Genomic DNA, 13,081 nt, shown 5'->3' on the forward strand with positions numbered 1-13,081 from the left:
CTATTAATCCTTAATTAACAAATCTGTCCAGTGGATGGTCACTACTAGGTAGGTATGTAAATCGTCTGGATTCCAATCATATGCATACAGCCTATGTAGTCAAAAGTGTTAGGCAGTGCCTACTCGGTAGACCCCTAAAAAAGCTGGTCAGGCTAGTTGGTACCTCAATTAAAATATAAAAATTATAATATATATATATATATATATATATATATATATATATATATATATATATATAAAGAGAGAGAGAGAGATGCTAAGGTGCTCGGAGAGTACCTACTCCCACTTACTAGAAATCATGGTTGTAGGTTGTATCTTCTTAATCAAACCTTATGGATGTAGTCAGCATATTTTATTTGATAGGAATCTTGATTTGAATCATGTTTTTTTATATAAAAGTAGGATCTTTTAAGTCATAAAATTTTGATACATTGTGAGCCATTGATTTTTAAAGGTCTTAAAAAAGATACACATCTGCTATAATCACATGATCCAAAACTTGTTTTCTACTAAATAATGGTTATATATATATATATAGGGTCTGATCAACTAAAAAAGTTTACAAATTTTGACAATCTAAAGCTTCTATTAGGTGGGAGTAGGTACTCCGAGAGTTCAGTATAATCAACAAAACATGCTTTCAGACTTTTAACCTTTCACAGAAACAATAAGACATACATATATAAATAACATATTACATAATCCATAATACTAAACATGCTTTCAGACTTTTATAGGAAAAATCAAGAAACAAAGTGGCACAACATATATAAAATAACATAATCAATTTAAATTAAATATGTATGCTTTCAATGTTTCACATAAAAAATCCCAATAGCAAATTAACAAACAGAATACACACACACACACACACATATATATATATATATATATATATATATAAAACTAAGCATGTTTTCATTAGAAAAAAAAACATGCAAACAAACGCACATATATATAATTATATATATATATACAAAAAATAATAAATATATATAATAATAATAAATAACTAAACTGCCCTTGTGCCTAGGCAGGGGCAGTTTAGTTGCCGACTAGGTGCCTTAGTTGGTGCCTTTTCGGCAAAATTGGTACATTTTAAGTTACCCACCTAGGAATCGCAAAGACTAGCCATTTTACTTACCCCTAAACTTATTAGGCAGACTAGTCAGTGCCTAGTTGAAGCTTTTGACTACATAGGATTCAACCAATACCAAAATAGACTAATCTAATGTTGGCTAAGCGGATCCAAATTCAAATTCGAGTTCAGATGGTGAAAAAGGTGATTAAATCCAGATTTTCTTTGGATTCGGTACCAAAAAATCAAATCATCTATATCCAATTATAATCGGAAATGGTTTTGACTTACGGAGTCGAATCCGGTCGGATATTGAAAACAGTCCGATCCATTGACATCCTTAATACTGGATTAATTAAAGAGGCATGGGATGTTAGGTTTGAGAAGCCCCACGTATTCTTCCTCAAAATAATTAGTCAACCACCTTTGCAGTTGCTTTTTTTTTTTTGTTTTAGACTAACCACCTTTGCAATTGTTTAATGGTTTGTAGGTTTTCATATCCAGATTCTTTAAGGTTAGCAAGAAGATTGTAGTTCCCATAAGGCTCCTCCGTGATAATTTACCCGTCTAGCTAGTAGGCCTTAATTATGTCACTGGTGGGGCCAAGTGACAACAGTTTTTTTTTTTTTTTTGAATGGCAAGCTGCGGTGAGGCAGACCCTTACCAGTTATACAATTATACCATTGGGTTTTGAACTTGCAACGTCCCAAAACAAGGTGACGTGCACTAGCTGCTCCTACCTGAGAGGCAGAGCCCCCGGTAGTGACAACAGTTCTGATGCAACTCAGTTCCACTCATTTTCTAGGGCATCCCCCATCCCTATACCCCATCTGGAATCTCATTGATGCAAGTTATTTTGATGAAATCCGACACCTGAATTAGACATATCAGTTTCATAAGAATCTACCCTTGGAATCTTTTTAGCAAATAAGTATTTGATCTTTTAAATCAACAAATTTTGACGTATTTATAGTCATTGATCTTTGAATCACTAGAAAATCCTATCTAAGTCAGGTTTTGGCGATTCAAATGGTGATATTCACTAAATGGACCATGTAGATCACATCCATGAGATAGGATTTGACCAAAACAACTTGCATCAAGGTGGGGTATGAAGATAGGGATGACATAGGGGATGAGTGGAACTGACATGGTTCTGATCTTGGCATTTATCCAAGTATTCTCTACAATCATAATTATCATCATCAGAAACAATGACACCAACATTAATAGCAATAACAATAAACAAAATACTAGTAATAGGCTGTTAGTTAACACTCAAGCCACATATGAAAGCTTCATATATCATATATATGAGCCATGAACCTTTCCATCTGACCCTTTTCAAGGACTATCCACACATTAACGCCACTTCCTCTATTGGGGAGGAGCAGCACAAACTCACACATCCCACTCACAATTGGCCCTCCATGGAGCAGCTCCCCATGCCCAAAATCCAACTCATGGAATGGCAGTTTCCACCATGCAGAGACATAGAAGTTGCCATCCAAAGTTGAGGGCACCCCCTTATGAACCTCCAACCAGTCAACCACTGACTTTATGTAATCATCTGTCAGGACCCTCACTGCTTCTTGGACCTTGCTCACTATGGTAGAGAAGGGCTCCTCTCTCAACTCTAGGACACTTGCCCTTGCACATGCTGTGACCACTGCATTGCCCACAAAGCCATCTGGTAAAGGTGGTGACACCCTTTTTCTTATGTCAACAGCAAACAACACTGAAGATGTCCTTGGTGGGTCCCACCCAAACACAGCCATTGTTCTTGATCTCCATATGTGGGCCACCATGGCCTCAAAAGTAGAGCATTCTGTGGGTGTTGCCTTTTTCTTTAGTTGGTTGATCTTTTCCTGAGAGAAGGTGAAGAGCTTGTAAGACTGCTTTTCAGAGAGGGTGAGGAGGGAAGTGAGGTCTGGGTTGAATGGTGCTGTAAAAGAAGAAGAAGAGAGCGCCAAGAGATCTGAGAGTTTGATGTACTCAGGGTGAGGGTATTTTATTTGAGGAGGGCTTCTGGGCTTGATGCAGCTCCTGTCATTGTGTAGAAATTGGGTTTTCAAGCCACCTCCCCTACATATGGAGGCAAGGTCTTGAATCATATCTAGAGCTGATTTGCCATCTAATATGCTGTGATTTGTGACTAATCCAATGGAGTAGCCCCCACATTTGAAGCTCGTAACCTGCACAAAATTTTACATGCACTAGATTTTCGATGCAAAAATAATAATAATAATCAAAATTTATCACCGCCACCCACTTGGCCAGAGGAGGTGGTTATGGAGGCCTTGAGATGAAAGTACCGAATCAAACCACACTGGCACATGGGTGTGACCGTAGGTGGGTCATGTTAGGCTGGGTGGTCGTGGGGCCCACCCGAATTTGCTAAGGGTTCATCATCATCATCATCATCATACAAAACATGCTATTGGATTTTCATGAATTTCTGGTGTTTTTCAAAATTCTGACTAGTGATTTATATGCTTGTTTTTATAAGAATCACTTATTGGAACGTCTGATTTCAAGGATACGTTTTTGTAAGGTTTAAAAATCAACAGTCTATAATTTTCAGGCTCCAAATATCATTTTTTCATCCAAAACGCATGATCCAAGAGTCAATTTCTAGTAAATCAATCGTACTGAACACATTTATGGGTTCGGAATTTCAGAAACAACACTGAAAATCATGTTTCATTTAGTAGGTTTTCATATATATATATATATATATATATATATATATATATATATATATATATATATATATATATATATATATATATATATATATATATATATATATATATTGTGTGTGTGTACATAATAAAAAATTTCATGTCTTTTAAATAGATATGCAAACAGTTCGGGTCCTGGACAGATATCCAACCGAGTCCTAGTCTTTGTAGTCAGATTCAGTAAGAAATACCAGATCGAAGTCAGATTCAGGCTTGGATTTGGTTGCAGCATTCTCACGTCTGATCCCGAACCCGGGTCTGACTTAAAGTCCTACAAGTTCCCACCCAATTATTTGTATATGTCAGATCTTTAGGGTGAATGCTTTAATTGGATCTGGGTTTGATGTAGGATCTATAAATCTGAATTGTCTTCACCCAAAACATTCGACCCGAGTTAACTAGGTCTTGGTCCTTTGACTTATTGACTCATTGGTGGACCCGGGAGTCTGCAGAACTGAGATTGCCTTGAGAGTCATGGTCATGGAACGTCCTCAGGCATGGCTTGTCCCATGAGTCTAAAGCCTAAATCTATTTTAGGAGAAATGACATCACTGAACATGAAATGTCATTAGGCATGACTCTGCCCTGAGACTAAACCTAGAGATGTCAACAGGTCTGATGCCCGACTCATCAGGGTATACCTAAACCCGCCCAAATAACAAACTTCTGGGTTCGGGTTTTGCCCGGTCACGAAAATGGAATCTCATACCTGGACCCACATAATTTCATAAATTTATTTTTATAAAATACTCGGGCCAGGCCGGGTATCAGGAAAAAAATCATTACCCAAACCCAGCCCGCATATTGTTTGAGTCAGGTTCAGTTCATCCTGAATATTATTTGGATTGGCACTTTTCATGCCCATACCCGAGAATTTAGGTCCGGTCAGATACCCGACCCGTTGACAGCCCTAACTAAACCTACTAAGAATTTACAAAACATGAAAATCATAATCAAATTACATTAATTTACTGTGTCATTTTTAAACGTAGTGCTATTTAATGGTCTTTTTTTTATTTGTCTCATTTTTTCTTTATCATTTGATGTTGCTTTTTCTTCTGATTTTTAAATGTATGAGATTCTCCAGTATTTTGTTTTAAAAAGAAAAAAGAAAAGAAAATCTTAAATTATTGTGGGATCTTCCTTGTAGGGATGGCAGTGGGGAGGGGCGGGGACAAGGTCTCCACCCCCGCCCCACCTCAAGATTTTATCCTCCACCCCCGCCTCCATCCCCGGCGGGGATGGATTTTATCCTCCACCCCCACCTTCATCCCCGTTTCATGTCCTCCATCCCCGGTTCAAACGGGGATGAGGCAGGGCGGGGCGGGGATATTGCGGGGAAAAGTGGTTGGGGCGGGGATGAGGCGGGGATCGTGGCGGGGTTGGGGCGGGGGTCGTGGCGGGGACGGGGTGGGGCGGGGAAAAGTGCACGTCCATCCCCTCGTCCACCCCCGGACGGGGATGGATTTTAACCTTCATCCCCGCCTCCATCCCCGTTTCATACCCTTCATCCCTGGTCCAAACAGGGCGAGGCGGGGCGGGGCCCTGCTTTCCCCGGTCCACTGCCATCCCTACTTCCTTGCAAAAAAAATCTGAAAACACAATTTGTGACAGGTCTAAACTTCCATAAACAAAGCAAAATAAAATTTAGCAACTGACAACTGGATGAAATGACAAAGACTTGCCTGAATTGTAAATATTGGAGTATCACAAAGTCTTTTGAAGCCATCAACCCTTAGAATGAGATGCTGAAAGCTTGGATTTGGCAGAGAAACATCCCCAAGCTCCTGTAAACTTAGGGCTGACCTTGCCCCCCTAAAAAGAGCTCCAGAGTTGTTACAAACCAACTCCAGCCTATTGCTTTCACTGTTAAAGTAAAGCCTCCCTGTCATGAAGTAATAAGGAACCAACAACTTGCAAACTGATTCCTTCACTCTTTCCACAATATCAAATGTTGGTTTCCCACCTGCCATAGTGAAAAAGTACACGGTCTCAACAGGGAAGGCCACAGTTTGATCAATGTTTGACAGGAAAAGCGTTTCTTGTGGGACTGGGTTTCTTGGGGAGGTGAGAATGATGGGGTCCTCTCCAAGTACATCACCCTCACATATCAAGACTGGAGAATCCATGAAAATGACTACACTTTGGACTGCGTATAGGGACAAGAGCTTACAAATGTGAAGTACTGAAGCTTGATGAACACTACTATTGTACTGAATAAATAAAGCCACCACTGAGACTCAAAAAATGCAAGGGAAAAAGTAGGTTAAAAAGCAAATGACCAAAGGAAAATGGAATTCCTCATGAAATAAAGGGTGCCACCCTCCATGCATGCATCCATTTGAGTGACACATAGTTTCGGCATTTCCTTCATTGCTGTGGCTTATTTCTAGGACCCCCAAGAAAACGTGTAGACTTGAACTGCAAATTTAATAGAAGGTTCTATCATACACAAAATAATGAGAAGTGATATGCTCATTCCCAAATATGTGTATAGGCCAAGACAAGGTAACCCATATCAGCCATGTGTGTACTGTTGAGGGGTAGGTTGGGAACTAAAAAACTAGTGAGCTAACTTTCAGAAAAAAATACATATAAATTTACAGGTGGCAAGCAATAGACAATAACTGTTTCTTAGCATGATTCAGTTGTCAGGCACTCATTTTCCTAAATCACCCACACCACCACAAACCCTATTCATTTGCAAATAGTTCTCATCCATTAGCACCTCTCCACTTCGTTAGGTAGGCCGGCTAACTAGAGCCCAAGCATGGATTGGATGGGATCTTGCAGAAGCAGAGAGGTGTACTTTCCTCTTTCTTTTCTTTGGAGCCATGTATCACCGACTGCACATTGGCTGGCCTCTGGTTGGTAAAACCCTTGTGATCCTTTCTGCCCACCGGAGAGTTCACCCAGCTTTGACCTTGTGGTAAGTGAGTGATCCCACCCATGGGTTTGGAACTTGTGATGTCCCATCAACTCGGTGGCATTCACAAGTCTCCCTACCAAATGAGTGGAGCCCTTGTGGGCAGCGAGGTTTCATCTAACAGATTAGGTGGAAAGATAAAACCCAAAATTTCCCATGAAACCTCGTCTCTTTTTTTTTTTTAAGTGTGGGAGGATTTGATCTAGTGGATATCATATAGATAATAGTGGATTTCAGCAAAATCAAGTGGGAGAGTATTGACTAGTGTCAACCATCAGCCTGTTCAATGAGTCAAGCACATAAAATCATTCTCCCAGCATTTGCATAAAATCATTTTCACATCATACGTCATACATTTTGCCCATGTGCCATCATCTACAAGTAACAGTGAAGAACTGGTTCCCAAGCTCGAGTCATGTTCAGGAAAATCATCCACAATGTCCTGTTTCTATGTGCAAAACTTGTGGCTCCGTGTGGTTGGTAGGAGCTGCCAGTGCACGTCTCCTTGTGGTGGGACTATGCAGGTTCAAAACTCAGTGGTACGTTGAATAATAACTTGTAGGGGTCTGCCTAACCCCAGCTAGCCTTTAAAAAAACAGTGGTTTCTTAGTTATATACAAGAATGTGGGTTTTTTTTTTACCAACGGGGGCTCTGCTTGTCTAGCAGGAGCAGTTAGTGCATGTCACCTTGTGTTGGGACGTTGCAAGTTCGAATCCCAATGGCATAGTTGTATAACTGGTAGGGGTCTACCAAACCCCAGCTTTCTCTGTCGAAAAAAGAAATAAAGAATGGTTTCTCCTCTTTGGCTTAAGATATTAATGCTATCACATTCAATCGAAGTAAATAATGGTTCAAAAGCCCATATATTTCTCACCCAACATATTAAAAGATAAAACATCCACTATTATTTAAATATCCATATGGCAATATCATTTCTCAGAAATTAATAGAAAAATAGTTAGAATTTTTCAAAACTTTGCAAACCTTCCGATGTGGTGGTCTGAAAATCCAGACTTTTTGTTATTAAAAAAAAACTGAACAATCACCTTATTCTTCGTGTTTCTACCTTCGACAGATAACTACTATTGCCTATTGGAGGTCGAACGAGATGGATGGTTAGGTCGCACCAACACAACTGAGGGGTCCCCAATTCGAACCCCACAGGGGTAATCCCCCAGCTTGCCTAACCCAACACACGAAAAAACAAAATTAGTGGTTTGGAAGTGCACAGCAGGTTGGGGCACCAGGCCTGTCAATGAATTGGACTCGTGCCCTATACCTGACCCAGCCCAAACCTGAATACCCAGGCATGGAAACAGAAAATGCTGATCCAAAATATATTAAGGTCGACCTGAACCCAACCCAAGTAGCAGCCAAGTATATGAAATTTTATGGGTAAATATTTGTTTTAAATAGTCTAAAGCCAAGCCTCAAGTTAACAGGACATCACCAGTTTGAAACCCACAGGTGGTGTTCCTTGCTGCAAGGTCGAAGCTGGGTGAAGTCCCTGGTGGGCAGAGGGAGACCTCAAGGGTTTTACCAACCAGAGGTCAGCCAATGTGAGGTCGTGATGGGGTTTTTCCCTTGGATTATGAAAAAAAAAAAGTCCATGTGTTGGGTTATTTTAAGAGATTTCAATGCAACATTGCTATAGAACTGCATCTAAAACACACACACCTCCCAAATTTAAAAAAGAAAAAACTCCAGGATAAGCAGAAATTAAGATAATTAGAAGAAAAACAAGTGCATCGAACAATTTTACAGAATGATGCACCCCCAACACTCTCACAGTGAGAATAACATTGAACTGCTATTAAATAAGCATTAATGTTACACAGGACACTGTTAAATTAGAAGACTTACAAGGGAAAAATGAATGGAATCCTATTATCTGTACTGGCGACGTCGCCCTGGGTATACAGCTTTTATAAGCAGTGGATGTGCATCCTCCACAAGCACTTCTCTTTCGAGTTTCTCGATATAAAGCCAAATCTAGAAACCAAGACACATCTATAATAATTTAATAATAATGAAAAAGAATGAGAGAACAATCTCCGATAGACACAAAACTATTTGGCTAAAACAAAGATGAAAGAAAAACCAGAAGTAGCAATAACTCAACCTAACGGAACCACTCTTGAATACAGCCACATCACCTAAAGAAAAGAAAAGAATAGCAACATGCAACACACAACCGCATGCGCGCACACTCTACAACATCAAAAACAGAAACCAAAAATTCCATCTCTGATAGCACAAGATGATTAGATTGAGTTAAGTTTACCTCATTAGCATACTGCCTTGTACAAGAATTTGCATAACCCAAAACACAGTCACGTCATTGCTCAATCTCTCCAACATCATAGTCATTGCTTATCCCATTCAGGTTCAAATTACTACAGATGGATAAAAAGGAAAATAAGAAACAAACCATTTATAATTCTTGCGATTTCAAAATTAAACCGTATAACAAACCATGGCTTTGGTTGTCCCTTTTGATGATTGTCTGTATACACCATGGAAGGTTCATCAGCATCAAGAGCCATTGGATCGACATTCTCAAATTTCTCATCACCAGAAAATTTGGGCATACGTTTCAGAAGCACATCACCAAAACTTCTATACAATTCAATGAAGAAAGCCTGCATTATGTAATTACTGTGATTTGCCAACCCATTAAAACAGTACCAAAGTAGCACAGGTCAACAAAACAACTATGAGTCTATGACCAAGAAATTCGGATGCTCAATATCATTTCAGAGTTGAACATGCAAATGCAAGATAGCAAAGTCATCCTCAACAATAGTAGTGTAGGAAGGGGCGACTACAAGCAAGGTACTTCAGAAAACAACTGCGCAAATGGTGATCTCATTTCCTTCAGCAAAGTGATCTCCTTTCTAAGATCAGAGATGCGATTACATATTTTGCTTATTGCATTCCTTAGTATCTGTGATTTGAAAAAAAAAATTGATAACGACAAAAGGAATCTAGGTATACATCATAATATCATAATATACTTTTTCTATTTTAGAAGTTGCAACAGCAACACATGTTCCAATACTAATCATAGTGAACAAGCAACGATGGTCTATTAAATATGCATTCATCATCTTAATCATACTCTCTGGCTGGAAAGATACAGGATGAATGTGGAATACATTATATCTCACACACATACAAGCCAAAGACATTTCTTGGCAGAAAACATAGTTTATTATGCCCTAATACATTTAACAAGCAAACTTCATCCTACAGAGCGTCATGAAATGATAGGAAAGAAAACAGAACATAAAAGAAACAGCTTAGCCAAGTAGCGTAGACGAGGAACAAAATGAAGAACTGACCTGTGCAAAATCAAAATACACTTGATGGTTCAGTCAAACAAATCATGTAACTCTATATTGCAGGGGCATAATAAAATGGCAAAGTAGCTATAGAACATGGGGAGTGTCTGTAAGCTTTGCCAGTATACATTTGGTTACCTTTTCAGACTAAGCTCCTTTAAAGACCATAATTAAAAGGAAAACCAGAACCTCAAAAAAACAAATTTCATACATACAACAATTGTATCAAGATGATACTATTGAGAGAATAACAATAGGAAAGAAGATGCCTTCAACTATCTTAAATCTCCACCAAACAATCATGATTTTCCAATTAAGCACATTTTGATAGAAGTCTCTCGTAGTTTCCTAAAGCAGAAAGTATTCAGCGGGGATACAAATTTCATTTGCTTCGATTTACTACTTTTAAACTAAGTGTATCACATGAACAAAATAATTCATCCATACATTAAAATGCAACCAACACATAAACCATCAAACAGCCCTATAGTCTATAAAAGTGTGTACCTCCCATGGCCGATCTGAAGTATGGAATTGTTCAACATTAGCAGGAGAAAGAACCCAACTAACAATTGCTAGATTAGATATAAGTCTATAATCCATCATCCAATCAATGGTGATAGATGTAATCTGAGTGCGGTTTTTCCAAAATAGATCGACCTCATCCATCATCAAAACTTGATGATCCTGGTCAGAACATAACTCTTGGACCATATCTCTCTAACACAGTGATTAGATGTGTGAAACTTTTTGCTCCAATGTCAAGAAGTGTCTGGATAACCACCTCAAGAGCAACTCTTGGACCATGCACTGGTACTACTTGCTCCTCCATCCATGAAATTAATTCACGAGCTGTTCTCTTTCCCTTCACCATGCTTTTAAGTTCTACTGAGAGAGCAAGCTCTGGTGTGCTTTCGCTGCTGTCATCTCCACCATATTTGAAGAGAGGTCCACCCATGGGTGGAAGCAACTCCTCTAAGACAGGGGCATTCTCTATACTCTGCAAAGAAAAGATAATCAAAAGTTCAAACAACATGAAGCGACAGTGCAGCAGTGGTTGCATCTGCTCATACCATAACAGGCAGAAAACTATGCACAGATACAAGCAGGAACTTGTTCGTGCAAGATAAAGTATATCTTCATAATCAAAAACAGGAAAAAAGAGAAAAGGCTCCCGATATATTAAAAGCTAAGAGGCTAAGATTCTGTTTCCTTTAAACCAACAAATAGGAATGCACTACCTGCTTGATTTTGTCCCAGTATGACGAACGGACTTCTCTTTTTAATACTTCCTGCACAAAATCTCGTTGTGGTGCCCATTTTGGAAGGTCCAAGACATATGTCCATTCTTCCCATGGCCAAATAAATTGGAAGTTGGACCTGGAACACATCATCATCTAGTATGTTAACAAAAGGTCGCCAATTTCTATTTTAAGGAAAATACACAGTAGCAGCAGTTTCAATTTTTACACAGAAGCCATCAACCTTTAAATTTTAACAAGATATTTTTTTATGTCTGTCAAAGAATCCCTTAAAAAACACTCAATGATTGATAAAATCGATCTAATGCCCTCACAGTTATATTGGAGCCAAAATAGGGAAGAAACAACCTTAAGTAAAGAATAGAACTCAGCATAATCATGCACAACAAGCAATTCTGTAAAACACTCAGGAAGCCACTGGAAGATAGAAATGGCAATTAACTATACAGGATACTTGACCATGTATTATAATAGAAGGTAAAATGTTCAAAGCAAAGGGTCTATTCAACCATCAGTTAAAGAATATTCAATTTTGAAAATAGGGAAGATATTCTTAGCTACTCATTTGCACAATTAGCACAGATGTCTTCCAAGAACTTCTACAATCAAACTGTGGAGGTTCCAATTATTGGTATGTCAATGTTTTCAATCAAACAACAAAAGACAGAAGCTGCCAGTAATTTGCAGTGTTTAAAAACCTTTAGGCACCTTTAAATTATGATGACACCATGAAAGAATTAAGAAAGAACAAGATGGACAAAAAATATAAATACAGCCACCCATGAGTTGAGCTCTTAATTTCAAATGTTAACCATCTAAGAAACACTTACAAGTGATGTGAAATCCACTGCACGGGCAGAGTGCGGCATTCCATAGCCACGTCTCCAATCTTTTCAAAAAGGGCACGTACAGCTCCTGCAACAACTCCGGGGAATGCTCCTGGAAGGGCCTATGAACAGAGACCTAATTTTGTAAGAATAACAAGGCCAAGTTTCACTGATCAATGAACCAAAAGGAGGATCGGTTATTGCTACTATTTTGTAAACTACTTTTTTTAACCATTTGAAGACAAAAGATTAAAAGGAGGATCTTATATACAGGATAAAACAAGAGATCACTCTGAACATAATGCTAGGGCAGTATTAAACGCCAAATATTTATCAATTACCAGCCACACCAAGAAGGAGAATTAAAAAAATTAAATATTCAAAACTGAACTAGCAGTAGGTAGATGTTGGATGGTACACCTAGGATGAATCAAGAAACACCATAAGCATTTTTATCTTTTTTATAGTCAAGCTGCAGGATAACTCCCTATGGATTCAAAGAGACACCTTACCATCCAATCCAGTGTTGTGAAAGGCGACTCCAGGCCAGGCGCGACCGTTTATGCCTCGAGGCGCACTAATAAAGCGCAAGGCATCATGAGTCGTGTTGCTGCACGCCTTATTTTTTCCTCCTTAAAAAAAAAAACGATAAGACTTTATCTTTTCTCCTTTTTCTTCCTCTGCTTTTTCTCTTTCTTTTCTCCTCCTCCTCCTCCTCCTTCTCTCTCTCTCTCGCCTTCTTCTTCTTCTTTTTCTTCTCCTCTTTCTTTTGCCATTCTTTTTTACTGATCTTCTCTTTCTTTTCTTCTCCTCCTTCTACTGATCTTCTTCTTCCTTTGTTGTTCTTCTTTCTTGTCGGTCTTCTTCTTCTTCCACTGCTCAATTAATTAATATATATA

At 38.8% G+C, this 13,081-nt stretch overlaps 1 protein-coding gene and 1 pseudogene across 2 annotated transcripts; both read right to left on the reverse strand.

Moving 5' to 3' along the window:
• Nucleotides 1–2,376: 2,376 nt before the first annotated feature.
• On the reverse strand, nt 2,377–5,951 carry LOC149820571 (acyltransferase GLAUCE-like). The gene is made up of 2 exons (XM_089981827.1): nt 5,508–5,951; nt 2,377–3,273 (listed from the first exon to the last, which is right to left on the reverse strand). The coding sequence occupies exons 1-2, from the start codon at nt 5,949–5,951 to the stop codon at nt 2,377–2,379; spliced, it is 1,341 nt and encodes a 446-aa protein (XP_089837953.1).
• A 3,136-nt stretch (nt 5,952–9,087) lies between these two features.
• On the reverse strand, nt 9,088–12,794 carry LOC149820572 (nuclear cap-binding protein subunit 1-like; annotated as a pseudogene). The gene is made up of 7 exons (XR_016426377.1): nt 12,695–12,794; nt 12,186–12,304; nt 11,335–11,473; nt 10,601–11,093; nt 9,589–9,696; nt 9,225–9,391; nt 9,088–9,145 (listed from the first exon to the last, which is right to left on the reverse strand). The product of XR_016426377.1 is annotated as a nuclear cap-binding protein subunit 1-like (transcript).
• Nucleotides 12,795–13,081: the final 287 nt, after the last annotated feature.

This window comes from Nuphar pumila, chromosome 12 (genome assembly GCF_984573655.1).
Source record: "Nuphar pumila chromosome 12, dmNupPumi1.hap1.1, whole genome shotgun sequence".
Taxonomy (NCBI): domain Eukaryota; kingdom Viridiplantae; phylum Streptophyta; class Magnoliopsida; order Nymphaeales; family Nymphaeaceae; genus Nuphar; species Nuphar pumila.